Source organism: Protopterus annectens, chromosome 8.part0 (genome assembly GCF_019279795.1).
Source record: "Protopterus annectens isolate FY-2018-M chromosome 8.part0, PAN1.0, whole genome shotgun sequence".
In the NCBI taxonomy this organism is placed as follows: Eukaryota; Metazoa; Chordata; order Ceratodontiformes; family Protopteridae; genus Protopterus; species Protopterus annectens.
The window spans coordinates 1,381,357,501-1,381,383,562 of NC_056741.1; the positions used below are offsets into that span (position 1 = coordinate 1,381,357,501).

Below are 26,062 nucleotides of genomic sequence, written 5' to 3' on the forward strand. Positions count from 1 at the left end.
CTCTTTCTCTATAGAGGAAGACTAACAATAGTAACTCTTGTATTTAAGCAGTCACCGATACATTTTGTCTGTGTAGAGTGAAAATACAACGTTTCCAGATCAACCAATATACTTAAATATAGGCAGAGCTGTAAAAAGAAATCTCTGGAGGATACTGAAACAAGGAGCCAGTCATCCAGCTACAGAAACAAAAGCATCCCTCTCATCATCACATGGGCTATGATTACAGCCATGTACTTGAACAACTAGGGTGGCTGTGGTGAGACTAAAGGGCAGACATTTGAACTGGTAGTGAATAGCTCCCAGCCAGAAGGAAAGACACCTCCTGGAGTGCCTGGCAATTTGTGTGTTGAGATAAGCATTCTGGAGGTCTAAGGAGCACATATGATCACCTTGCTTTAAACAAGGAATGGTTGTTTGCACTGTGACCATCCTGAATGGGTTCTAACAAACTGATTTTGGCCACTGAGGTCCGGAACTGTTCTGAGATCCTTGTTCTTTCCGAGAATTAAAAAGAATCTGGAATAGATTCCTGACCCTTTCTGGTCAGGTGGGAACTCCTGGATTGCTCTATTTTGATATTGAAGAACAATGTCTCTTTGCTGCTTTTGTAATGGCAGGGTGGAATGTCTGAAGGTGGTGATTTCTGAGGAGGTGGAAGGCAAAATGGAATGAAATAACATCTGGATATTATGTCCCAAACTCATTTGCCTTGTGTGAAGGCCATCCATACATTTGAGTGAGGGGAAAGACATTTCTCAGCAGCCTCCATAGATGAACAGTTGAGCAAGCCTTCAGGGTGCTGATTCAGCCTTCCAAAGAAAGAACCGCAAAAACCTTGGTTTTGCAGACGTCCTCAACCTCTAGGTCTGCATCCAATGGAGGAAAAGTCTCTGCCACAACCATTCAAGCCCAAAGTAGAATTAAAGGTTTGATACTGGAGTTTCCTGAACCACAGTGACTTGGAGCCCTTCTGATTCCTACTAAAGGGTCACAGAGGGTGCTCAAATCTAACTCCTATGGCAGACAAGGCCTTGCCCTCCTTTACACTTCAACTAACCTTCTTTCATAGAAAGATGGAATGAAGTGCTGCCATCATATGGGATGTTACAGAAACATGCTTTTAAACTTATATGCAAAATTTCATAAGCTGTGCCATGCATGACTTCTCATAATAAGGACGATGTCAGCTACTCCTACTGCACCATCTACTGCATTATGGAATAGCCACATGGACAGGCATGTGAATTTCAACATCTTTGCTAAGGTAACCTGAAATTGTATCTGGAAATTTTGTTGAGGAAGCTTCTTGAATGCATCTTCAGCCATGTTTAACCAAAAAGCTTAGAAACTGATTCATGTGTGTTAACTAATTCAGCACCCTCAAGGCAAAAGTACAGATATGCAAGTCGCACTTTCCTATAACAGTGGATATTCAAGTTCTTCATTCCTTCAGTAGCCTACGGGTTGTATCTTACCAGGTAGACAACCAGCCAGCTTCCAAAAACTTTCATATCATTCCACACTCACTCAGGTTGCTTACAGGTTGAACCCATTTTAGAGGAAGCTCTACAAACAGCCAGAGTAACTAAACATAGTTAGGACTTTCTTGCCCACTAACAAAAAAATGAAGACCATATCCTGAAAAAAAAAACCCATCAAAATACACACAAATAAAACAACACAAACCAGGAATATATCTCAGAGGAGCTACGCAGGGTATAGTGGAGAGTAGGTCGGTGCAGCTACTGCAGTAGTGAAGAATTTGAACATCTTCTGCTATAGGACAGTGCAACTTATTATTCTCACTGCTGCAGGAACCTATGGGAAGGCTTACCATTGTTTATCCAACCTGGAAGGAACAAGTATAATGGTCCAGGAGCTTCTGAAGAATGGTCCTAATAAAGCATGATCTGGACCGGGAAAAGAAATCCAGCTTGTGCTTTGTAAATGTATGGTTGAAGGACAAAGTTGCTGCCTCTAAAATTCTTCTAGAGTCAACCCCTTTCTGGTATGCCATTGTAGAAGATAAGACCTTGGTAGAATATGCTTTAACACTGCCTGGAATGAGTTTTTTTCTTGGTGATGGTAACAAATCAAGAAGTTACGTACTCACCATAACGTTCGATGTATGTAGTCCATCTCGCCTCATACCGTGGGTTAGGAGCCGAATATCGGCTCCAACTCGGCCAATTTTTACTAGCTCAAAGTCTCTCATTGGCTGAGCTAAGAGGGTATCCCATGGTGCACTGCTCCCTATCCCCAGATCTAGTTTGCTGCGAAACAATGTATACACTTCATACACACCTCACATGCATATAAAACAGTCACTAAAAAGGGATTCAGCAGGTGACAACCTATACTCCAAATCTTATGCTCCAAATCCTCCAGGCAGGGGGAAGGTGGGACGGTAAGTAAGAATGTGAGACGAGATGGACTACATTCATCGAACATTACGGTGAGTACATAACTTCTTGATGTTATGTAGTCCTATCTCGCCTACATTCTTATCCGTGGGACAGCATCCCTAGCACCTACATCCTGGGTGGCTCATAGGAAAATACTCCTGAGAACTGTGGAACCAAAGGAAGATCTGCCCCTGGAAACCACATCCAATTTGTAATGAGAAACAAAGGTGTGGGGAGAAGCCCAAGTAGCTGCAGCACATAAATCATCCATTGACAATCTAGCTTGAAAGGCTGTGGAAGTGGAAACAGCCCGCGTAGAATGTGCCTTGACTGGAAATGGCAAATTTTTATCTCCTGCCTGATAGATGAAAGAGATGCAACTGGCTATCCATCTAGACAGTGTAATCTTGGATATCGGAGAACCCAACCGGTTTTCTGAAAAGGACACAAAGAGTTGGTCAGACTTCCGGATATCTTTTGTCCGGTGTAGATAGAAGCGTAATTGTCTATGCACATCCAATTGGTGAAATCTAAATTCTGCCTTGTTAGAGAAGTGGGGAAAGAATACTGGCAGCTCAATGGACTGATTAATGTTGGACACAGAAGCCATTTTAGGAAGAAAAGATGGGTTTGAGCTAAGAGAGACCCAGTCTTTGTGAAAGATTAAATATGGGGGCTTGATGGAGAGGGCTTGAATTTCCGAGACCTGCCGAGCTGAAGTGATTGCTATTAAAAAAGCTGTTTTCCATGTTAAGAATTTTAACTCGCAGGTAGCTGCAGGTTCGAAAGGTGGCACTGTGAGTGCTTGGAGAACATAATTGAGGTCCCAGGGCATGACGGGTTCAGAAACTGGGAGACTAAGTAAAAGAGTACCTTTGGGGAATGCTTTGCATAGTCTGTGGGCCATAAGACTAGGTTCATTCGCTACGTGGAAATTGGATATTGCCACCAGTTGAACTTTGATGGTGGCTGATGCGAATCCCAGATAGAAAAGCATTGACAAGAATTCTAGAACTGAGTCTATCGGGGCTGTATAAGGATCGATACCTCTAGTATGAGCCCAGATGGAAAACCTTTTCCATTTGCTAGAGTAAATCTTCCTAGTGGATGGCTTATGGGAAGACGATAGAATATGGACCACCTCCGGTGGAAAATTATGACATCTGACTAGCGATGGAAGTGGAGTAGCCAGGCTGTCAACCGGAGTCCTAAGAGAGGGGTGGAAATGTCCCGACATGTCAGTAAATCTGGTAGAGGGTCCAGAATTCAAGGAGTGTCCACAACATATGGTTGAAGAAAGGGAAACCATACTTGACGAGGCCAATGTGGGGCAACCAGAATCATTCTGCTTCCCAAGGACTGAGCTTTCTGAATCACCCTTGAGAGAAGGGGAAATGGAGGGAAAGCGTAAAGCAGACCGGAGGGCCAATCGTGAACCAGAGCGTCCCTGGGTAATTCCCCCTGTGGGGAGATCAGCGTGAAGTAGTTGCTGCATTTCGCATTGAGAGGGCTGGCAAAAAGGTTGCAGCAAGGTTGACCCCACCTGCTGAAGATTCACTCTGTAACCAGGTGATTCAGGGACCACTCGTAAGACATAAGTATTGCTCTGCTTAGCCTGTCTGCTATTACGTTGGACTTCCCCGGAATGCACGTCGCCACCAAAAACCGTTGGGAAGCTACTGCCCAATTCCACACTCGCATGGCCTCTCTGCATAGGGGGTATGATTGTGTCCCCCCTTGCTTGTTGAGATACCACACTACTGGCATGTTGTCTGAGTGTATCGCAATAGTCCCTAGAGGAAGAACTTCCTGAAGTGCCTGCAACGCAAGAAGCACTGCTCTCATCTCTAAGACATTTATATGCGAATGTATCTCGTGTTCTTGCCACGTGCCTTGGACTGTCCTGCCGAGATAATGCCCCCCCCCCCAGCTGGGAGGCATCCGTGGTCAGTGTGGCAACAGGGACAGGAGGAACGAAGGGCTTTCCCCTGTTCAAACTGTTGGTGCACAGCCACCAACGGAGGTCCTGCTTGCACCTTTCTGTGATCAAGATGGGATGAGATAGTGGAAGTCTTTGTAGAGACCATTGGACAAAGAGGAGCCACTGAAGAAGTCTCATGTGTAATCCCGCTAGAGGGACTAGCATGATAGTTGCCGCCATGGTCCCTAGGACCATTCTTGCCTGTGCTTGTCTGAGTGGCATCAGTATATGAATTTGTCGTTGCAATACCGTGATCCTTTCTTGTGGTAGGAATGCTCACATTTGAATGGTGTCCAGCTCTGCTCCTATAAAGGTGACACGCTGTGAGGGCAATAAGGCAGATTTTTCCCAGTTTATCGTTATGCCCAATTGATGACCTAGACTGATGGTAGCGTAGTAGTTGATGCCTGGTGGGAGCATTAAGGAGCCAGTCGTCCAAGTACGGAAACACCTGGAATCCTTGAAGTCTCAAGTGAGCCGTCACCACTGCCATACATTTGGTGAACACCCTGGGGGCTGTGGTGAGACCAAAGGGCAGGGCTCGAAACTGGAAGTGACTGGCTCTTAGCCGGAAGCGTAGAGGACTCCTGGATGCTTTGTCCATTTTTATATGGTAATAAGCATCCTTGAGGTCGATGGAGCACATCCAAACTTTCTCTCCCAACAATGGGAAGATTGATGGTAGAGTGACCATCCAGAACTTGGACTTGTGTACATAATTGTTGAGTTGACTGTGATCTAGTATGGGTCTCAGGTCCCCTGTTCTTTTCGGCACCAAAAAGAATCTTGAGTAAGTCCCTAATCCGATTTGCTCTGAGGGGACTGGTTGGATGGCTCCTTTTTCCAGCAGCTGAGACACCTCTGAGGCTGCTTGATCCCTTCGACTGGGTGGAACGTCTGGGATTTTTCTTATTGGCGGGGGTATTGAAGAGAATGGGATGAAGTAACCTCTGGAAACTATCCTTAGTACCCATTGGTCCTGGGTGATGCTCTCCCAAGCTTCCTGGTATAAGGAAATTCAACCCCCGACTGGCTCCGGATAAGCACAGTCGGGCACACCCTCAGGAATGAGAGTATGGACAGCCACGAAAGGAGTCGCGGTCTCCCAAATTGCGGGGGCCCCCTCTGCCTCTGGGGTGACGTCTCTCTGAGTAACCCCCTCTCCCCTGCCTCTGGAGGGGGGTTCACCTTGTGCGGCAGGAAAGAACCTCTGTGATTTCTTGAAACACATCTTCCACCCCCCCCCCACTGGGCCTTGGGATAAGGCCTAGAAGGAAGGGAAAAATGAACCCCGACGGCAGACAGGGTCTTTCCCTCTTGCTCGCACCTGGTGAGCGTGTCTTTCACTTTGGTTCCAAACAAGGAGGAACCGTCAAATGGGACGTCAGTGAAGACTTGAAGGCCTCCACGAAGTGACACAGGCGTAGCCAGGCCTGCCTTCTAAGGGCGACCCCTGAGCTCACTGCCCTACTCGCTCCTTCGGCCGCATATGAAATGAGCCGCATGGACAAGTTAGTGATGGAGCTGAGGGTAGAAACCTGTGCATTAACCGTCTGGGCTACCGCCTCAGGTATGTTACCCATAAGAGTATCTCCCAGTTCTTTGAGGAGATCTCTCTGGAGCCGTGTGAAGTGAGATAAATAATTCAGCGACCGTAAGGTGAAGGTTGCTGAAGATAGGGTACGTTTCCCGTACCGGTCCATGGTCCTAGACTCCTTGTTAGGAGGATGAACCAATTAGGAAGATTCTGCAACTTCCTTCTGGGTGGCTGCCGCCACCAGCATGGCATCTACCGGGACGCCTTTTGATAGAAACTCTTTTCCCTGGGGTGTGGACAGGAACTTGTTGGGATGCCAGGGCACGGGCTCTACAGAATCAGGATTTTCCCACACTCTTCGACAAATGAGGTCAAGCAGTTTGTCGAAGGGTGGAGACACCCAGGAGGTGGAAGGTTGAGCGCCAAAAGCCTTAAGGAATACGGACTCCTCCTTGGAAGGAGTTTTGGAAGGCCAACCTCCTCTCTGTTTCAGTATCTCCAGGATATCGGAGAAGGAAACATCATCAGAGGAAGACTTGGGGGACCCTTCAGATTCCTCGAGGTCAGTATCGGAGGTGAGAGACTCATCCTGGGAGTTTATGTGCTTTCTCTTGCACAATTTCTTTCTAGGGGGCTCCTCAGGCAAAGACTCTGGGAAACGTTGGGGACCACTCAAGAATGAGAGTATGGAGAGCCACGAAGAGAGTCGCAGTCTCCCGAATTGCGGGGGCCCCCTCTGCCTCAGGGGTGACATCTCTGAGTAACCCCCCTTCCCCTGCCTCTGGAGGGAGGGTTCACCTTGTGTGGCAGGAAAGAACCTCTGTGATTTCTTGAAACACATCTTCCACCCACCCCCCACTGGGCCTTGGGATAAGGCCTAGAAGGAAGGGAAAAACGGACTCTGACGGCAGACAGGGTCTTTCCCTCTTGCTCGCACCTGGTGAGCGCATCTTTCACTTTGGTCCCAAACAAGGAAGAACCGTCAAATGAGGCGTCCGTGAAGGAAGACTTGAAGGCCTCCGTGAAGTGACACAGGCGTAGCCAGGCCTGCCTTCCAAGGGTGACCCCTAAGCTCGCCGCCCTACTCGCTCCTTCGGCCGCATATGAAATGAGCCGCATGGATGAGTTAGTGATGGAGATGAGGGTAGGAACCTGTGCATTAACCGTCTGGGCTACCGCCTCAGGTATGTTACCCATAAGAGTATCTCCCAGTTCTTTGAGGAGATCTCTCTGGAGCCGTGTGAAGTGAGATAAATAATTCAGCGACCGTAAGGTGATGGTTGTTGAAGATAGGGTACACTTCCCGTACCGGTCCATGGTCCTAGACTCCTTGTTAGGAGCATGAACCGATTAGGAAGATTCTGCAACTTCCTTCTGGGTGGCTGCTGCCACCACCATGGCATCTACTGGGACGCCTTTTGATAGAAACTCTTTTCCCCGAGGTGCGAACAGGAACTTGTTGGGACGCCTGGGCACGGGCTCTACAGAATCAGGATTTTCCCACACTCTTTGACAAATGAGGTCAAGCAGTTCGTCGAAGGGTGGAGACACCCAGGAGGCGGAAGGTTGAGCGCCAAAAGCCTTAAGGAATACTGACTCCTCCTCGGAAGGAGTTTTGGAAGGCCAACCTCTGTTTCAGTATCTCCAGGATATCGGAGAAGGAAACATCATCAAAGGAAGACTTGGGGGACCCTTCCAATTCCTTGAGGTCAGTATCGGAGGTGAAAGACTCATCCTGGGAGTCTATGTGCTTCCTCTTGCACAATTTCTTTCTAGGGGGCTCCTCAGTCAAAGACTCTGGGAGACCCTCAGAAGGTTGGGGACCACTCGTGGAGGTTTCCTTAGGACCTAGTGCTCTGCTGTCTAAGGACAGGTGAGTATCAGAGGCTCTCGCCGGGGTGGTGGGCGACGGAATGACTGACCCGGATGATGTAGCTGACGATCTTGCCAGCGTGCTCCACATGGCCTCAAAGGCAGGTCCTCCTGGCTCCGAGAACCAACCGGCCTCCAAGGCCACGACTGGGACTGGGGTCCCGGATGCACCGAGTGGGAGACTCGGAACTGACAGCTGTCCCGACGTATCCCCCTTGGGCCCGACCGAAGAGACCTGAGTCTCAAACCCTGTGGACGGAACCACAATGGTCGGAGCCGAAGTCGGCACCGGTAAACCCAAAGGGGGTATCAGAGCCGGCGCAGGAACATCACTCGGAGGGGAGCATACCAGCTCCGATGACAAGGAAGGGCTCGGAGGAGGAATCATCGAAACGGACATGGTAACTGGCTCCGGAGCAGAGTGGGTCGGAGCCGAAAACAATTTGGCTAACACCGGCAATTGCAGGAGCCTCTGCACTACCCTGTCAGCATCCAAATCAGAAAGCCTGGAGGATTTGGAGGAGATAGATGGAGATTGGGATCTCTTATCCAGTGAATCAAGTCTTGACACTGGACGATCGGCTCTGAATGGGCTCAAAGATAATTGGAGCAGACGCCGATTCGGTTAACACAGATACCCTCCTGCGGCCCCGAAGACAGTGGAGCCGAGGAGGTAGATTCCAAAACTGTAATCTTCTCCGGGGGCTCCGAAGTAGTAGATGGAGCAGGAGACCTTTTCTTGGACTTGGAAGCTTTAGACTTAGTACTAGAAGCTGAATCAATAGCTTCCTCAAAAGATGGTTTTAAAAGTCCTTTTAAAATTAACTTGTTTTTTCTCTCCTGGAGCACCCTAGGACTGAATGCGTTGCAAAAGCTACACGACTCCTGTAAATGGATGGCTCTGAGGCAGTAGACACACACAGAATGTCCATCAGTGATGGACATTTTATATCCACATTTGGAACATTTTTTAAAGCCAGAAGGCTTATGTTCCTTCTGATCTTTGGACATTTTACAATGAACGGTAAAGGAAGCCTAGATATAACTCGCAAAAAATGGCGGGAAATACCACACAATTTTGAACACCAGGTACTAAAACCAACAGGCACACTGAGAACCTCTAATCTAAACGGTTCACACAAGACACAGCCTCTAATTGAAATGGTTCTTCAGGAAACACAAGACCAAAGGTTAATACAACGACAGAGGGGAGGACTAGGTCCTCTAACTAAAACGGGCCTAGCCCGCTGGAACAGGAGGGAAACCAAACAACTAACACAAGCACTGAAACACACACACAAATTAGCGATCAGCAAGAATAGCTATTAAAATAGCTTTTGGGTTTGAATAAACAACTTTCTCAAAGAGAAATAGTAAAAGAGAGGGTACTTAGCCACAGCCAAGCGAGACCATGTCCGAGCTATACAAGCGGCAAACGAGATCTGGGGATAGGGAGCAGTGCACCATGGGATACCCTCTTAGCTCAGCCAATGAGAGACTTTGAGCTAGTAAAAATTGGCAGAGTCGGAGCCAATATTCGGCTCCAAACCCACGAGTAAGAATGTAGGCGAGATGGGACTACACAACATAGTCTGTTTACAGATGGGCTAAACTTTCTGTCCCAGAGTAGAAAACAGAATTGGTTAGCTTTCCTAAAGGACTTAGTTCAGTCAAGACAGAACCTGATTTGCCTATGCACACCGAGCGTATGCAAGATGTTTTTCTCCCTTTTTTAGGCTCTGGATAGAAAAAAAGTAAGATCGATGGCTTGATTCAATATGAACCTTGGGCATGAAATAGGGGGACTGTGCTCAGAGTGACCCTGTCTCTGTGGAAAATCAGTTAAGTTTCTCAGACCATGACAGCTTGCAACTCGGGTACTTTCTTTTAGTTGTCAGAGCAACAAGAGCAGCAGTTTTCCTGGTAATGAACCTTAAATAAGCTTGACAGGAAGGTTCAAAAGGTGACAGTTGTTCTAGCACAAAACCAAGATTTCAAGGAGGAGGAACCCATCTTCCAGGAGGCCTCAGGTGTAAAATTAGAAGTTATGTACCTACCATAACGTTCCATGTTAGTTGTCTTCTTCTCGCCTTCTTTCTTGCTGGATGGGTTCGGAGCCGATCCTCGGCTCCGACTCAGCCACTCTAAAAGCTCGAGAGCTAGTTCCACCGGCTCGAAGCTCCCCTATATCCCACAATGCTAGGCGGTAACTCCTCAGATCTCGTTTGAAAGCTAATGCCAGCAATAAAATTCCATAAGGAACCAAGAAAAACTCCTCTAGGTCTGTCCTGGCTAGGGGGAAGGAGGGTGGGACGCAAGAAAGAAGGCGAGAAGAAGACAACTAACATGGAACGTTATGGTAGGTACATAACTTCTAAATGTTAAGTTGTCAATCTTGCCTTCATTCTTGCTGGATGGGACCGCGTCCCTAGCACCTTGTCCCAGGTGGCCTATCGGAACAGACTCTTGAGTACAGTGGAACCAAAGTTGGCTCAGTCTCTAGAGGCCAAGTCCAACTTATAATGAGAAATGAAGGTATGGGGAGAAGCCCAAGTAGCTGCAGAACAAATCGAATCAATAGGCAGCCTATCTTGGAAAGCTATAGAAGTGGCTAAAGCTCTAGTTGAATGAGCCCTGGGTTTGGATGGCAACCGTTGATGTCTTATCTCATACACTAGGGTAATCAACGAAGTAAGCCATCTAGAGAGAGAGACTTTAGAAACTGGAAGGCCCATTCTACCTTCTGCATAAGAAACAAACGGTCAGATTTCCTGAATTGTTTGGTCCTGTCTAAATAGTACCTAAGTTGGCGATGAATATCTAAACAGTATAACTTTTGTTCTGACCTATTAGAATAATTTGGGAAGAAAACAGGAAGCTCAATGGTTTGACTCAAATTTGCCAATGAAGCTACTTTGGGCAAAAAGGACGGGTTAATACGCAAGGACACCCTGTCTTTATGAAATACCAGATAAGGGGGTCGACTACACAGAGCATGGAGTTCGGAGACTCTTCTAGCTGAGGTGATAGCTACTAAAAAGAGCGTCTTCCAAGAAAGCAACTTTATAGAACATGAAGCCGCAGGTTCAAAGGGGGGAAGAACTAAGGATGTCAGAGCCAAGTTGAGATCCCATTGAGGAGGAGGATCTCTGATGGGTGGTTTGAGGAGAAAAACTCCCTTTAAAAAAGCCTTGCAGAGTTTGTGAGACATAATGGAGGACTCTGAGACTCCAACATGAAAGTTCGATATTGCTGCCAATTGAACTCTAATGGTAGATGGGGATGAACCTTAGTGGAAAAGTTCGGCTAGAAAGTCTAGAACTGTTTGAATAGAAGCAGTGAAAGGATCTATATCCTTTGACTGCGCCCAATAGGAAAAACGTTTCCACTTGCTAAGATAAATCTTCCGAGTGGAAGATTTATGAGAAGCTATCAAGATATCTCTAACTGAGTGAGATATCAAAGGAAGCCTGGCTAAAGTCGGAATTGGAGGAACCACGCTGTGAGGTTCAGAGAGGGGAGGGAGTGGTGCAACTGACCCGACTGATGGGTCAAGAGGTCTGGAACTGGGTCCAGATGCCAAGGTTGTTCCAACAGATAACGGTGGAAAAAAGGGAACCAAACCTGTCGAGGCCAGTAAGGGGCAATGAGGATCATGGAAGCTTCCTGAGCGATGGCTTTCTGTATCAGCTGGGATATCAGTGGGAAGGGAGGAAAGGCATACAGAAGTCCCCGGGGCCAAACGTGCACTAGAGCGTCTCTGCTGGGGTGGCCTGGTTGGGGAAAGAGGGTGAAAAAATCGTCGCACTTGCTGTTTTGGGGAGTAGCGAAAAGTTCGCAGCAAGGCCTGCCCCACTTTCGAAAAACTTTCTCCAACAGTGAATTGTTCAGAGACCACTCGTGAGGCATGAGAATAGCTCTGCTCAATTTGTCTGCAATCACAGTGGACTTCCCGGGGATGTGCGTTGCTAACAGAAATCGCTGAGAAGAAATCGCCCATTGCCACAGTCTGAGTGCCTCTCGACATAGGGGGTAAGATCTGGTTCCGCCTTGTTTGTTGATGTACCACACTACAGACATGTTGTCTGTTTGAATTGCTATAGTTCCCTTGGGAAGAGAGTCTTGTAGGGCTTGCAACACTAGAAGCACTGCTCTCATCTCTAGGACGTTTATGTGCAAGTGGCACTCGAACGGTTGCCACATGCCCTGGACTGTCCTGCCCTGGAAATGCCCCCCCCCCCACCCGATCAGGGAGGCGTCCGTTGTCACTGTAGCAACCGGAGGGGAGGAAAAGGTCTCCCTAGGAGAAGCTGAGGAGATGTGATCCACCAATAGAGATGATTCTTGCGACTGAGTTATCCGAATAGGATGGGACATTGGGAGACTTTGGTAAGACCATTGTGTGAAGAGCATCCATTGTAAAATTCTCATATGGAAGCGAGCTAATGGTAGGAGAGGGATGGCCGCCGCCATAATCCCTAAGACTTTCAGGATCAGTCTGGCTTTGACTTTGTTGCTCTGCAAGACAAGAAAGACCTGTTTGTGTATGTCTGCTATCCTCTGCTCTGTGAGTCTGGCTGACATCTTGACTGTGTCTAGATTTGCGCCTATGAAGGTAATAACACGACAAGGCGACAAGACAGACTTTTCGTAGTTTATTGAAATGCCTAGTGCCTGACATGTGTGAAAGGTGTAGTCTCTGTCGAGAAGTAAAAGATGCTTGGTGGGGGCTGTAAGGAGCCAGTCGTCTAAATAAGGAAACACCTGGAATCCTTGTCGTCTCAGGTGAGAGGCTACCACTGCCATGCAGTTGGGTAAACACTCGGGGGGCTGTAGTGAGACCAAAGGGCAGGGCTCTGAATTGAAAATGACTGGTTCCCAGCCTGAAGCGGAGAAATCTCCTGGAGCGTCGACTCATCTTGATGTGATAGTACGCTGGAGATCTATCGAGCACATCCAGTTGTCCTGCCCCAAAAGGGGAAGAAAGGACTGCAGCGTGACCATCTGGAACTTTGTTTTCTTGACAAACTTGTTCAAGTTGCTGAGATCCAAAATGGGTCTCCAGTCCCCTGTTTTCTTTGGAACCAAAAAGAATTTGGAGTAGATTCCGGATCCTATTTGTCTGCTGGAACTGGTTGAATGGCTCTTTTTGCGAGCAGCTTTGAAATTTCTAATGCTGCTTGCTCCCTTTGACTGGGTGGAACGTCTGGAAGGGATTTTTTGGACTGCTTCGGAATGAAAAGGAAAGGGATTCTGTAGCCTTCGGAAATGATAGACTGTACCCACTTGTCTTGAGTTAGGGATAGCCAGGCTTTTGGGTACAGTGACAACCTTCCCCCGACTGCCTCCGAAGGTGGGCAGTCGGGCAACACCTCAGGGATGCTGAAAGGGCTTGTCGGAAAAGGATTCTCGACTGCCCTGATTCTGTGGGCCCCCTCTGCCCCTGGGACGGTGTCTACCATTGTTGTTCCCCCCTCTGCCTCTAGAGGGGAAACGACTCTGTGCGTCAGGCAAGTCTCCTTGAGATTGTTTGCGGAACCACATCTTTCCCCCCTTCTGACCTTTGGGGTAAGGTCAAGAAGGAGTAGAAAAACGGACTCCAACGGCAGAAAGAGTCTTGCCATCAGTCTCGCACCTAGTCAGGGTTTCCTTCACTTGAGGACCAAAAAGGGATGACCCATCAAAGGGGGAATTAGTGAAGGACGCCTTAAAAGGGTCCGCAAAGTTACAAAGCCGCATCCAGGCGTGCCTACGCAAGGCTACACCTGTACCTGCCGCTCTGCGTGCTCCATCCATGGCATATGAAAGGAGGCGCATGGAAGAGTTGGTTATAGAATTAAGGGTAGCCAGCTGAGAGTTCATCCTATCCTGAAAACCCGCAGCTGTTGGGTCCTTCAACATTTCACTCACTTCTTTGAGTAAATCCTTCTGAAGACGAGTAAAATGACACAGGTAATTCAGCGATCTCATAGTAAAGGTCGCTGACGAGAACATCCGCTTCCCGTACCTGTCCATCGACCTAGACTCCTTGTTAGGAGGATGAACAGGCACCGAAGGATCAGCTAACTCCTTCTTGGTAGCCGCAGCCACCACCATAGCATCAACAGAGACGCCTTTGGTCAGAAATTCTTTATCCCTGGGGGCAGTGATGAACTTTGATGGTCTCCTGGGGGTGGGTTCCACTGAGTCAGGAGCCGCCCAAGCCTTCTTTGCCACCACTTGCATAAGGGGGTCAAAGGGAGGGGACACCCAGGAGGTGGAAGGGCGAGAGCCAAACGCCTCAAGATACACTGATTCATCCTCTGAAGGGTTGAGGGATGGCCAATTCCCCCTCTGTTTTAAGATTTCAAGGATGTCTACAAAGGAGACATCTTCAGAGGGGGAACGAGGGGAACCTTCAGAATCCTCTAAATCAGTGTCAGAGGTGACAGACTCAGGGGAGTCCATGTGCTTCCTCTTGCACTGCCTCTTTCTAGGGGGCTCTCCTACAGGGTCAGGAGGGGCCTCTGAAGAGGAGGAGATCCCCACAGGGGAAACTTGAGGAGCTGGCTCTCTACAGTCGGGGATGAGAGAGTGAGTAGAAATCACCGGAGGCACCATAGGGGGAGGGGAAGAAAGAACAGACTGTGGAGTTGAACCTGGTTCCAACACGCTCCTCATGACCTCGAAGGCACCCCTATCAGGCAGAGCCAGAGGTCTCCGTTCCGAAAAACTGGAAACCTCCCCCGGCACCGACAGTGATGGCTCCGAGGCTGATGTCGGAGCCGAACTCACCAGCGCCGAAGCACCGAGAGGGAGAGCGGGGTCGGACAAGGGTCCGATGCCACTCGCCCCCTCGGAGACGACGAGGGAAGTCTGGCGCCGAGATTCTTCCAAGGAAGACATCGGAGCTGACGAGGGAACCGAAGACAAAGGTATCGGTTCCGATGCTACCACAGTCTCGGGTCCGAGCCGCCCCGGCTCCGAACTCAAAAGAGTCAGAGGAGGAATTTGAGTGATAGGAGTAGGTCTCGACTGTTGAGTTGGACTTTGAAGCATCTGGGCTAATGCCTCGGACTTAAGAAGTCGACTCACTTCTCTCTGAAGGTCATGGTCCGATAACCTGGAAGACCTAGAAGAGTGGGATCTATGGCTCCGTTCAGACAGCAAGGGTGATGCTGGAGCCGAATGAACGGAGCCAATAGATGGAGATCGGGACCTTTTTCTAGATGTCGGTTCCGATAAAATAATCGGAGCCAACAGAGTAATGTCTTCCTCTGCTCCAGCCGGAGCCGAGGACACCGTAGGGGCTTGTATTCGAGATTCATCGGCTCCGGCCGGAGCCGATGTTCGAATAGCTTTAGGGCCTCCAGAAGACGGCTCAGATGCTGGAGCCGAAGGTCTGGAAGACTTAAGAGGGTTTCCCCAATGACTGAGTCGAGGGACCCTCAGGCTTAAGTAAGCCCCTTAAAATAAGTTTATTTTTTCGCTCCTGCAGGACTCTAGGGCTGAAGCCATGGCAAACAGCACATGAGTCCTGCAGGTGCAAAGGTCCCAGGCAGTACACACAAGAAGTGTGACCGTCTGTCAGAGACATCTTCTGACAGCACGAGTCACACTTCTTAAAGCCTGAGACCTTTGATTCCTTAGACATATCTAAGGGAAAGTGTAATAACACAAGCACACACACACCGATTACACTTAGGAGTAATTTAAAATTAATTTAAAATAAATTATAGTAACTAGAAATAAAAATCCCTACAAAACACAGTCACTCACTAGGAAGGGAGGAACTGGGCCTAGGGCCAGAGGGAAAAATTCTAGAGATTTGTGGAAAAAAGGGGGTGGAAAGTTAACGGAAATGGGATAGACTATTTCCAAACTAACTATATAAATAAAAAACTAACTTTAACAAGGGAAAAAAGGCTAAGAAACTAGTTCTTTACCCAAAAACTAACCTGAGCCGGTAGGAACACACCTCGATCGCTGTAGCGGCAAACGAGATCTGAGGAGTTACCGCCTAGCATTGTGGGATATAGGGGAGCCTCGAGCCGGTGGAACTAGCTCTCGAGCTTTTAGAGTGGCCGAGTCGGAGCCGAGGATCGGCTCCGAACACATCCAGCAAGAATGAAAGCGAGATTGACAACTTAACATCTCCTTTTAAAAACTGTATGACAACAAAAAGAGAGGATCCATGGTCAGACATGCAGAAATGTCCAAATGATGGACCTTAACAGAGGTAATATATTGGCCAGACGATAGTAACTCACACATATATTAAAACTCTAGTGGTACAAAATCTCTGATGGGTTCCTAGTCATTGGTTATGCACCAACAAGAAAATTTCTTCCACTTGCCAATGTTTGACTTTCCAGTAGCAGGCTTTCATGCCTCCTTTTGTACCTGCTGCACATACTAATGAAAGATATGCCCAATAGGTATCAAAACTGAATCATCCAGGCAGTCAGCTGAAGTTGTCTTATGTCGGAGTTTATCGTGGAATTAGATCCAGTCTGTGAAGAAGTTTGTGATAAATGTTCCCTTGCTATTGCCACATAAAGGGAAAGACAATTTAGCCTGGGCTAGAGGAGAGTCACCACAGTGATTTTTGGAGAGTCTTTCTGAATCTTCAGAATTGCTCTGAAAATCATTGGAGATGGTAGAAATCCATATAGGAAAATCACTGACCGGGGAAATGACACAGCATATGTTATCCAGGCCTGCTTGCAGGAAGTTCTGGAACAAAACAGGTTTCGTTGTCTATTTTTAAAGTAGGCAAAGCGATCTACTTGAGGTGTCCCTCATATCTGGATTAACTCCTGGAAGACCTCTTCACTGAGTTTCTACTTGGGAAGATCTGCACAGGATCGGTTTAGTTTGTTTGCCACTATGTTTTGCTCTGACAGCATATAAGAAGCTTGAAGTTTTAAGGAATGCTGAAGGGCTAACTCCCAATCTATCATTAATAGTCACCCCCACTTTTGTTTACATACCACTTCTTTGTGGTGCAGTCTGTTATGATCTTTTAAGTGACCTGGGGTCCCAGAAATGATAAGAGACTTTGCCGTATGGCATACAGCCAGCGTTTCTTTAATACTGATGTCCTTTTAACTGTCTGAACTGTCCCCGCAGATCCTTCACTTTTACCCCCTCTAAAACTGCTCTCTAAGCAAAATCTGAAGAATTTGGTAACACAGACTGTGCTGGGGTGGGTGAAGAAAAGGGGAGACCTGGGTTGCGAGTTATCTGATCGCTCCACAAAGCAGTTCTGCCTTGATAAGCCCACGACTGAAATCTGAAATTCCAGGGGATGATAATGTTGGGTCGGCATGTTTTTTTTTTTTTTTAGGTACAACTGAATCTTTCGCATATGTAACTTGGCTAGGGAATGAGAGAATCATAGAAGCCATAAGGCTAATATCCTGAGAATCTGACTGTAGCTTGAGACTAGTGAGAAAAGCTCAGGAAGACTTCCAGCTACAAATTCAATTTTTCCTAAGGAAGGAAAGCCTTTTGAGTCACGGTGTCTATTTGATATCCTAGAAGCACAATTCTGTGTGAAAGTGGAGTATTTTTTCATATTTATCTGAAATCCCAGATGTTCTAAGAATGAAGAAACCTTTAAGGACTCCTGACAAGTGGGAAAAGAATTTGCAAATAACCAAGTCATCTAAATAAGGAAGAATGTGGATAATTTGCAGTGGGCTACTCCTGGAGCTAGACACTTTGTGAACGCTTTTCGTGCAGTAGACAATTCAAGGAGTAAAGTGGATAATTGATAATGTAACCCAGGCACAGAAAATCTTAGAAATCTCTTCAGGTTGCTTGCGACTGGGAATGTGATGATAAGCATCTTTGAGGTCTGAAGTTGCTATAAAGCTCTGATCTGAGATCAGAGGTAACACTAATTGAAGGGTTAAAAATATGAACTTAGAAATCTTTACAAAAAGATTTTGAGAAGAAAGATTCAAAACTGGCCTCCAAGAGAGTGAGGGTTGGTATAATGGTTAAAATGTTTACCTCACAACCACAAGGTGCAGGGTTTTATTCTCACATTTGAAAGAAAAATAGCTAGGCTTAAAATGATCTACAAGAACAGCTAGCCCAGTACTCATCAATGAACAGTGCTCCTTCTTTGGAATCATAAACATTCTGGAATAAAAGCCCTTTCCTATTTGATCTGTAGGAACATTCTCTACGACTCCTGGAACTAACGTGTTGGAGCACTACAGGAAACAATTCTGTTGGATTAAGAGGCTAAGGGGGTATTCCCTTCAAAGGAGGAGGCTTTTCTGTCTACTGACAACTGTAACTCTTCTGAATCACCTTCAAAACCAATTTATTTGACACCATCTTTTGCCAACAAGGAGCATTTACAGCTAGTTTCTGTAAAACAGGAAGAGCTGTTCAGGCAGGATGTGAGGGATAACCGGGGTTCTGGCATAGTTATTCTGAGGAGGGCACCTGACCCTTCTTTGGAAAGATTGCTTTCTTTTTGGAAATGTAATTAGTCCCCTCCTGCCATCTCTTAATGTGTGCTTTTCTATTAGTAGGGGTCACTGCCCTTTTTTTTGTCTTTTAAACGGAGTGGAGGATTTGAAAAATTGGGCACCTGAAAAATCCTAGAAAATCCCTGAATACTTTTACCTTTCTCATGCCACTGTTGAGTTCTTGCGTAGCAGACGGTCCAAATAAAACCTCTCTATCTAGAGGAGAGTTCAGAATTTGACTTTAAGCCATCTCAAAACTTTTGGTTATGTGCCCACCAAATCTTCAAGACTGTGACTGAAGTAAAAAAAGTTGCAGCACAATCATATACACTTTTTAAGGCACATTTAGACACGACACAAATTAGCCACAAACTGACTAAGTAAGCATGTTCTCTCAAAACTGTCATCACATTTAAGTATAAATTCCCACATACAGACCTGGTAATTCAGAATTCTGAGAGCTAAAGACCACAAATGCACTTTATAAGCACTTACACGAGTGCATGTATCATGCTATCCCTAACAGAACCAAGATGCTATCCTCCAAAAAAGGAAGCTAATCTGGTGGTCTTCTTCCATAAACAAACTCTACAACAGAAGAAAGAAACTGTTGCAAAAAAAGAGTAAAATCCCAGATTGGAGGAACCCCCTGGTCAGCCTCAGTAAGAAGTTGAGATCCCTCATAAAATCGCCCAAAGCTAGTTATGAAAACAAAATTGCCACTGATTCTAAAGACAACCACAAAGCATTCTATAGCTATGTCAAGAATCTCAATGGCAACACTCATATCTGCTCTGAGTTACAGCACAATGACACTAAATATACAGTACCAAATGATATTGCCAACATCTTGGCAGATAGGTTCAGTGCTAACTTTACCCCCGTCTCACCCCCTAAAGGGCCCATCTTTATACCGGAAGAATGCAAAGGTCCTGTAATCACAGCTGCACAGGTAAAAGCCTCACTCTCCAAAGCCAAGAACACAGCGTCAATGGGACCTTTAAACATCCAAGGCTGCCTTCTACATGAACTACAGAATGAACTGGCACCCCACCTAAGTACCATGTTCAATCATAGCCTCACCTCAGGCTTTGTGCCCATTGAATGGTGCACCGCAACGGTTATCCCACTCCACAAAGGGGGGACCACAACAGACCCTGGGAACTACCGCCCCATTAGCCTGACGAGCCTGATCTGCAAGGCCATGGAACTCAAACAAAGACATTGGAGATCTCCAAACTCTGGACTCCACACAGTTCGGGTTTGTAAAATACAGATCATGTCTCCTAAACCTGACAGACTTCTTTGAAGTAGTCACCAAAGCCATAGATGAGGGTAAGGTGGTTCACACAGCCTATCTAGATCTCACCAAGGCGTTCAACACCATCCCCCACTCTGGAATTATAGATAAACTCACTAAACTAGGTATAAATTCCTGTGTCACAAGATAGGTTGCCAACTGGCTTATGGACAGAACCCATACTGTGAAAGTAGCAGACTCCAAATCAGACTTCAGACCAGTGACAAGTGGAGTACCACAGGGTTCAGTCCTGGGTCCTCTCCTGTTTGGTATCTACTTCTCTGAAGTACAGGCTAACACAGAAGGTCTTTGGCTAACTAAATTCGCAGATGACTGCAAACTAGGAGCCATAATCGAAACTCCTAATGATGTGGACATCCTACATAAGGGCCTCACACGGAGACAGATGCCTGGTGTCAAAGCCATGGTCTCAAGCTCAATGCCAAAAAGTGCATGGTCATCCTCTTTGGTAAAAACTCTGTACCCATGAACTACCACATAGACGGTAGTCTACTTAACAACGAAAGTGTGATAAGAGACCTTGGGACACAGGTGGACAGTAGTCTCTCCTTTGATAATCACATCGCCACAGTGGACAGGAAATCCTTCTATGTGGCACACCTCATCGCAAAAGGTTTGTCATGCAGGAAAAAAAAAAAAAGAGGTCATTGTTCCCCTCTACTCATCACTCAGACCCATTATAGAGTACAACGACCCTTTTGGTATGCACCTCACAAGACATCTACAACTGGAAAGGCCGCAAAAATACCTCACAAAGAGGATTACTGGCCTCAAACAGATGCCTTACGCAGACAGGCTCAAAAAAACTCCAGCTTTACTCAGTCGCATATCGCCTATTCAGAGATGATCTCTGCATAATATACAAAGCTATGTCAAACCCAGAGCTGTTGGACATGCTCCACTTAATGAAATCACAATCCCTCCGAGCTACACGCTCTAGGGACCTAAACCTTGTCACCACAAAAAACAGAACATGCTGGAGGGATAGATTCCTGTCCCAGAGACTTCCCATACTCTGGAACAGACTACCTATGTCAAACAGAGCTCCTCATTAGCACTCTTCAAGAAAAATCTTGATGACTGGATAGGTAATAGGAAATTCACCCCGGGGATCACTTCTGTGGTTCTGTTTGACAAGGGAACAGGAAAATATTTTTCTTGGGTGGCGAAAGCCAGGGTACCTTTTTGGCTAGGCTTGTACAGGCCCTAGAGCCAATAGCCTAGTACCTACCTATGAACCTGTAAGAAAAGAATCTCTAACCATAGTGTCTAGAAGTTTACCATCTTTATCCTCAGGAAATGGCTTAAGGGTAGTGAGACAAGTGTTCGCATAAGGAGCAATAGATGAGATGGCTGCTGGGTCTACTCTGAGATGAAAAAATAAATGTGTTAGTTTCAGAAAGTTTATACAATTTATCAGCCTTTTTTGCACTGATGGCTGACAGTCAGGACTTATCTGGCAGCATTAAAAGCATCCTCCAAAGCTTGGCAGAACAGGAGGAATTGGTGCAGTATGTGGGGTTTCTTTGGCTAATAAAACAATATCTGTCCAGCTCAGCAGGACCATCCACTTGTTCCCAAGCAAACACATCATTAAGTCTGGAGACCAACTCAGAAAAGGAGAAAGTTGCTATATGCTCAAGTTCAGTTTCACTGTCTAAACATTCAGAATCTTGGGCTATGAAACCCTCAGGTGAAATAACTCTGTCTCTGTCTACATCAGACTCATATGAATAAATATACTCTTCTACTGGAATAGAAGAAAATGAAACAGGATGAGGCACTTGACACAAAGGATTAAATCTGAAACAAACTCATAAGGTAATAACACGACTTTTCACCACAGAAAACCTCTCCATATGTTCACAATGGTTAACCTTCTGTTTCTTCTTTCCTGGGACATATTTTGAAAAAGGTCAAGAAGGAGAAGGGATATCATCGCAAACTAAAGGTCTCTTTCTTGACTAACCTGTGAGGATGCCCCTGGAGAGTCTCCAGAACTTAAAAATGGATGGTTCTCCTATGCCCACATCAGGCACTGGAACAGTAAATTGATCAAAAAATTAAAACCCACCACGCTCTCTGCTGACCAACTCCCCACTGATTATCTGCACATAGCAGCAGATGCCATTGCCTATCCAATTTCAATTTAATCAACCGCACCATATCAGATACTAACATTCCCACCATATGGAAAACATCCTACGTAATCCCACTACATAAAGGAGGTCCCTCAACTGAATATTCCAATTACAGACCCATAGCTATACTCCCTCCTCTAGCAAAAATCATGGAAAAATGTATATACAAACAAATCATGAACCACCTAATCCACTAACTATAAAATGACAGAAACCTAACTGACATTGACTGTATAAAACACTGTCCTCCCTGAAATATTGTCACTGCTCTTAAAGATCTGGCACACAGACTAACATAGTCAAAATCTTTGTAACCAGTTCCATACTGTCGAAAACTGACATCATGCTCTGTCTGACCACAATGCTATCATCTTCAATGTAACACTTAATACTGACCCTTTAAACTTTCACCATAGACTACCTGCTTATCTAGTAATAGTACAAGGATTCAAAGAATGGTTTCTAAATGAAATAAAGCTTTACCTAGACATTAATAATAATAGAGAGGTTTCAGATATTATTCCATGGAACACTTTCTTACATGGTAAAGTCAAAAGCTGGCATATATAAATAAAAGGAAAGAATGGGATAAAAAAACTATTACACATACAAAAAGAAACTGATGAACTAAAACTTACAACAAATGACAAATCTGCATTAGCTGACAAGTAAACTGAACAAGGAATATCAGGATATTACACTGCATAAGATATCAATAAATCTGGAAAAAATCAGATTACAATCTTACTTAATTAACCCCAAGAGTCTGCACAGGATTGCAATTAGATCTAAACATTTAAATGAAAAAAATATATAAAAAATATTACACACTAGAAAAAATCCGACTATTTAAGTTACAGATTTAAAAAAAAAATCTTGTGTTTTAAAAAAACATTATGAGAATATAAAAGTATACACAACTTTCTTACAAATAATATTCAAAAGAAGTTATCTAAACACAATATTAATAACATAGACAAACCTTTTTCCTTTAAAGAATCAAAGGAACAAATAAAAAAAATCTTAGACAAAAAAGGCACCAGGGCTAGATGGTTTAATTCCGTAATTTTACAAACTTTTACATGACAATATCCTAAAAATGTTACTCGATGCATTTCAAGCAGTTAAAACTACAGCAAACATCCCTCTGTCATGGAAATAGTCTATCATTCCCATCTTAAACCAAATAAAGAACCCAACCTTTGTACATCATACAGACCAATATCTTTGCTTAACATTAAAACTTGGAAACCACACGAATAAAGTAAATTAGACAAAAGGCTGCTCCATCAAAACCATAAAAAAGCATGGACACTAGTGTATCATTCACTTTAATAACTGTGAACTTCTTCAGAAAACATGAATCCACCCAGGAAAACATTTAAATACTAAACTCTCGTACTACATGACTAATGGACGTCACAAATCACAAATCCTTTCGTTGTTATTAAAGAAATAATTCCTCCAAAATACTTATTCAAAATTATCTTAAAATGATTATAAAATACAAATTAATAAACAAAATATATACAGCTGATAATTTTAAATACTATAAAATCTACTTGTGTAAAAAAACTTTATTGCCTGATTTGCGCAAAATATTTTATATTTATGGTGTCATTCAAACCTGGTGCACGATCTGCACCAAGATAAATTTGCCACAAAGATTTCTTGCATTCAAGCAATGTTTTATAGTCACCTGAAAATATATCTTGAATCACACTGTCTATGACAGAAAAGGAAAACTTTTTAAAATTACTACATGTCACAGTGTGCCTAGCTAAGGCATTAGTTTGTTCTTTTTTCTTTATTGCTAAAAGGTATTCGTAAATTCTTCTTTTCAGACACTTGGTGGTCTTACCTATGTAATAACTAGGGCAGGAAAGACACTGTGCAACATACACAACCATTTCACTGTTACATGTGTAGTAACCCTTAGACCAGAACATTTTTCCGATGTGACTAAATTTTACTGAAGATGTGTTACTAACATATCTATATCGTCTACAGTTGTTACAAGAATAACTGCCTTTTGTCCTAACAGAGTTTGTACTAATACTCATTTTCATGTTTGTTCCTTGGTCAAGTAAGCTCTTAATGTTTATAGATTTCTTATAAGTGAACCTAGGTCGCATACCTATAATTTTCACTATATCGAGGTTGCCTAGTACTATTTTCCAGTGATCTACTATAATGTTTCTTATAGACCACATTTCATTTGTTATTGGCAATGGAAATGAGCAGGAAAAATTGTTACTGTTCTTATTTAAGCCTTCGTTTCTCTGACCATCGTGTTGTACTACAACTTGAGTGTGACCCCATAAAATAGGACAAGCTTTTCCATTTCTCAAAGGACATCTTTTTCGATATTTTCTAGCCATGACTTATCGTATCCTCTTGCTTCAAAGAGAGACCTTAAAGTCTCCAATTATTTAAAAAAAGTAGCATCTTTTGAAGTTAATCTACTGAGTCTAATGAGCTGTCCCTTCACTACTCCTTTTTTCATGTGAGGTGGGTGTAAACTGTCTTTGTGTAAATACTGATTGGCAAAAACTGCCTATGAATACTACTAATGAATTCCTTAGACTGAAAATCAAATGTCAAATAAAAGTCTAAAACATTAAGACTATTGCCAAAACCACTGATGGTAAATTTAAGAAATTCTATACAGCTATTCAAATAAAAGTCAGCAAATTCATCCTGACTACCATTCCACAAGAAAAAAAGGTCATCAATGTAAGGGCGGTATACCAATATTTTGTCTAAATACTGGCAATTACTGAGATATTTACTCTCCCAATTCGCCATCACAAGATTAGCGAAGGCTGGGGGCAACTCTTGCCCTCATGGTTACCCCCGATATCTGTTTGTACAATTGATCATTGAATCTAAAAAAAACGGTTACCTAATACCAGATCCGTGAGTGCACAAACAGTAGTAATCTTCGAATTACCAAAACTAGTATTGTTGGCCAAATATTCTCTTAGATAATTTATCCCTACTTCTTGATTAATACAAGTGGAGAGAGAAACAACATCCAAAGAAGCAAAATTGAAATGTTCAACTTGTGGTTTGAAGTCCCTCAAAATTTCCAACAAATGCCATGAATCTTTCAGATAATACTTAGAAGCCTGCATGACTGGGTTTAAAACAAAGTCCAGCCAAGGGGACAATGTTTCGGTCTTGGACTTACCAGCATATATAATTGGTCTGAAAGGGGGCTTGACATTGTTTTTCTGTACTTTGGGAATTCCAAAAAGCACTGCCATTTTTGGAAACTCCACTTGTAAATATGTATAAGTTTGATAGTCTAATTCACCTTGACAAAACATGTCAAATAAAAAAAAAAAAGTGTCCACTCTTAGATAACTACTTTTAATGAAAGACAGATCCACTTTTTTAGATGTGACATTGTCTTTCAACATTTCTTCAATGGATTTAAGATAATCTGCTGTGTCCATAATGATTATTTTGCCACCCTTATCAGCTCTCATGACTCTTAGCTGTTTGTTAGTGCTAATAGTCTTAAGTGCCTGCTGTTCTGACTCACTAAAGTTACACACAATTTTGTCAAGCTTAATTTCCTAAAACTCAATTCACACACATTCTAGAACACTTGTAATGTGCCCAATAAAGGTGGATTGTAGGTGCTAATCTTTTGTGGTCTTTGACTGACTGTGGCTTGACTATCGGAGTTAACATCATGCGTAATATAGCTCAAATTTAATTTAAATAATACTAGGCAACCTTGATTTAGTGAAAATTATAGGTATGCGACCTAGGTTCACTTTTAAGAAAACTATAAACATTAAGAACTTACTTGAGCAAGGAACAAACACGAAAATGAGTATTAGTACAAACTCTGTTCGGACAAAAGGCAGTTATTCTTGTAACAACTGTAGACAATGTAGATATGTTAGTAACACATCTTCAGTAACATTTAGTCACATCGGAAAAATTTTCCGGTCTAAGGGTTACTACACATGCAACAGTGAAATGGTTGTGTATGTTGCACAGTGTCTTTCATGCCTTAGTTATTACATAGGTAAGACCACTAGGTGTCTGAAAAGAAGAATTTACAAACACCTTTTAGCAATAAAGAAAAAAGAACAAACTAATGCCTTAACTAGTCACACTATTACATGCACTAATTTTAAAAAGTTTTTTCTTTTCTGTCATAGACAGTGTGAGTCAAGATATATTTTCAGGTGACTATAAAACATTGCTTGAATGCAAGCAATCTTTGTGGCAAATTTATCTTGGTGGAGATCGTGCGCCACGTTTGAATGACACCATAAATATAAAATGTTTCCTGCAAACCAGGCAATAACAT

General features: G+C 44.3%; 1 protein-coding gene across 1 annotated transcript in view; it reads right to left on the reverse strand.

Annotated features, from left to right (window-relative positions):
- Positions 1-26,062, reverse strand: part of SIDT2 (SID1 transmembrane family member 2) — a 1,446,738-nt gene that overhangs the window by 1,090,447 nt on the left and 330,229 nt on the right. The window contains exons 5-6 of the mRNA XM_044080965.1: positions 15,665-15,679; positions 5,338-5,346 (exon numbers count right to left, since the gene is read on the reverse strand). Coding sequence (XP_043936900.1) covers positions 5,338-5,346; positions 15,665-15,679 — 24 coding nt within the window. The remainder of the gene's footprint in view (positions 1-5,337; positions 5,347-15,664; positions 15,680-26,062) is intronic.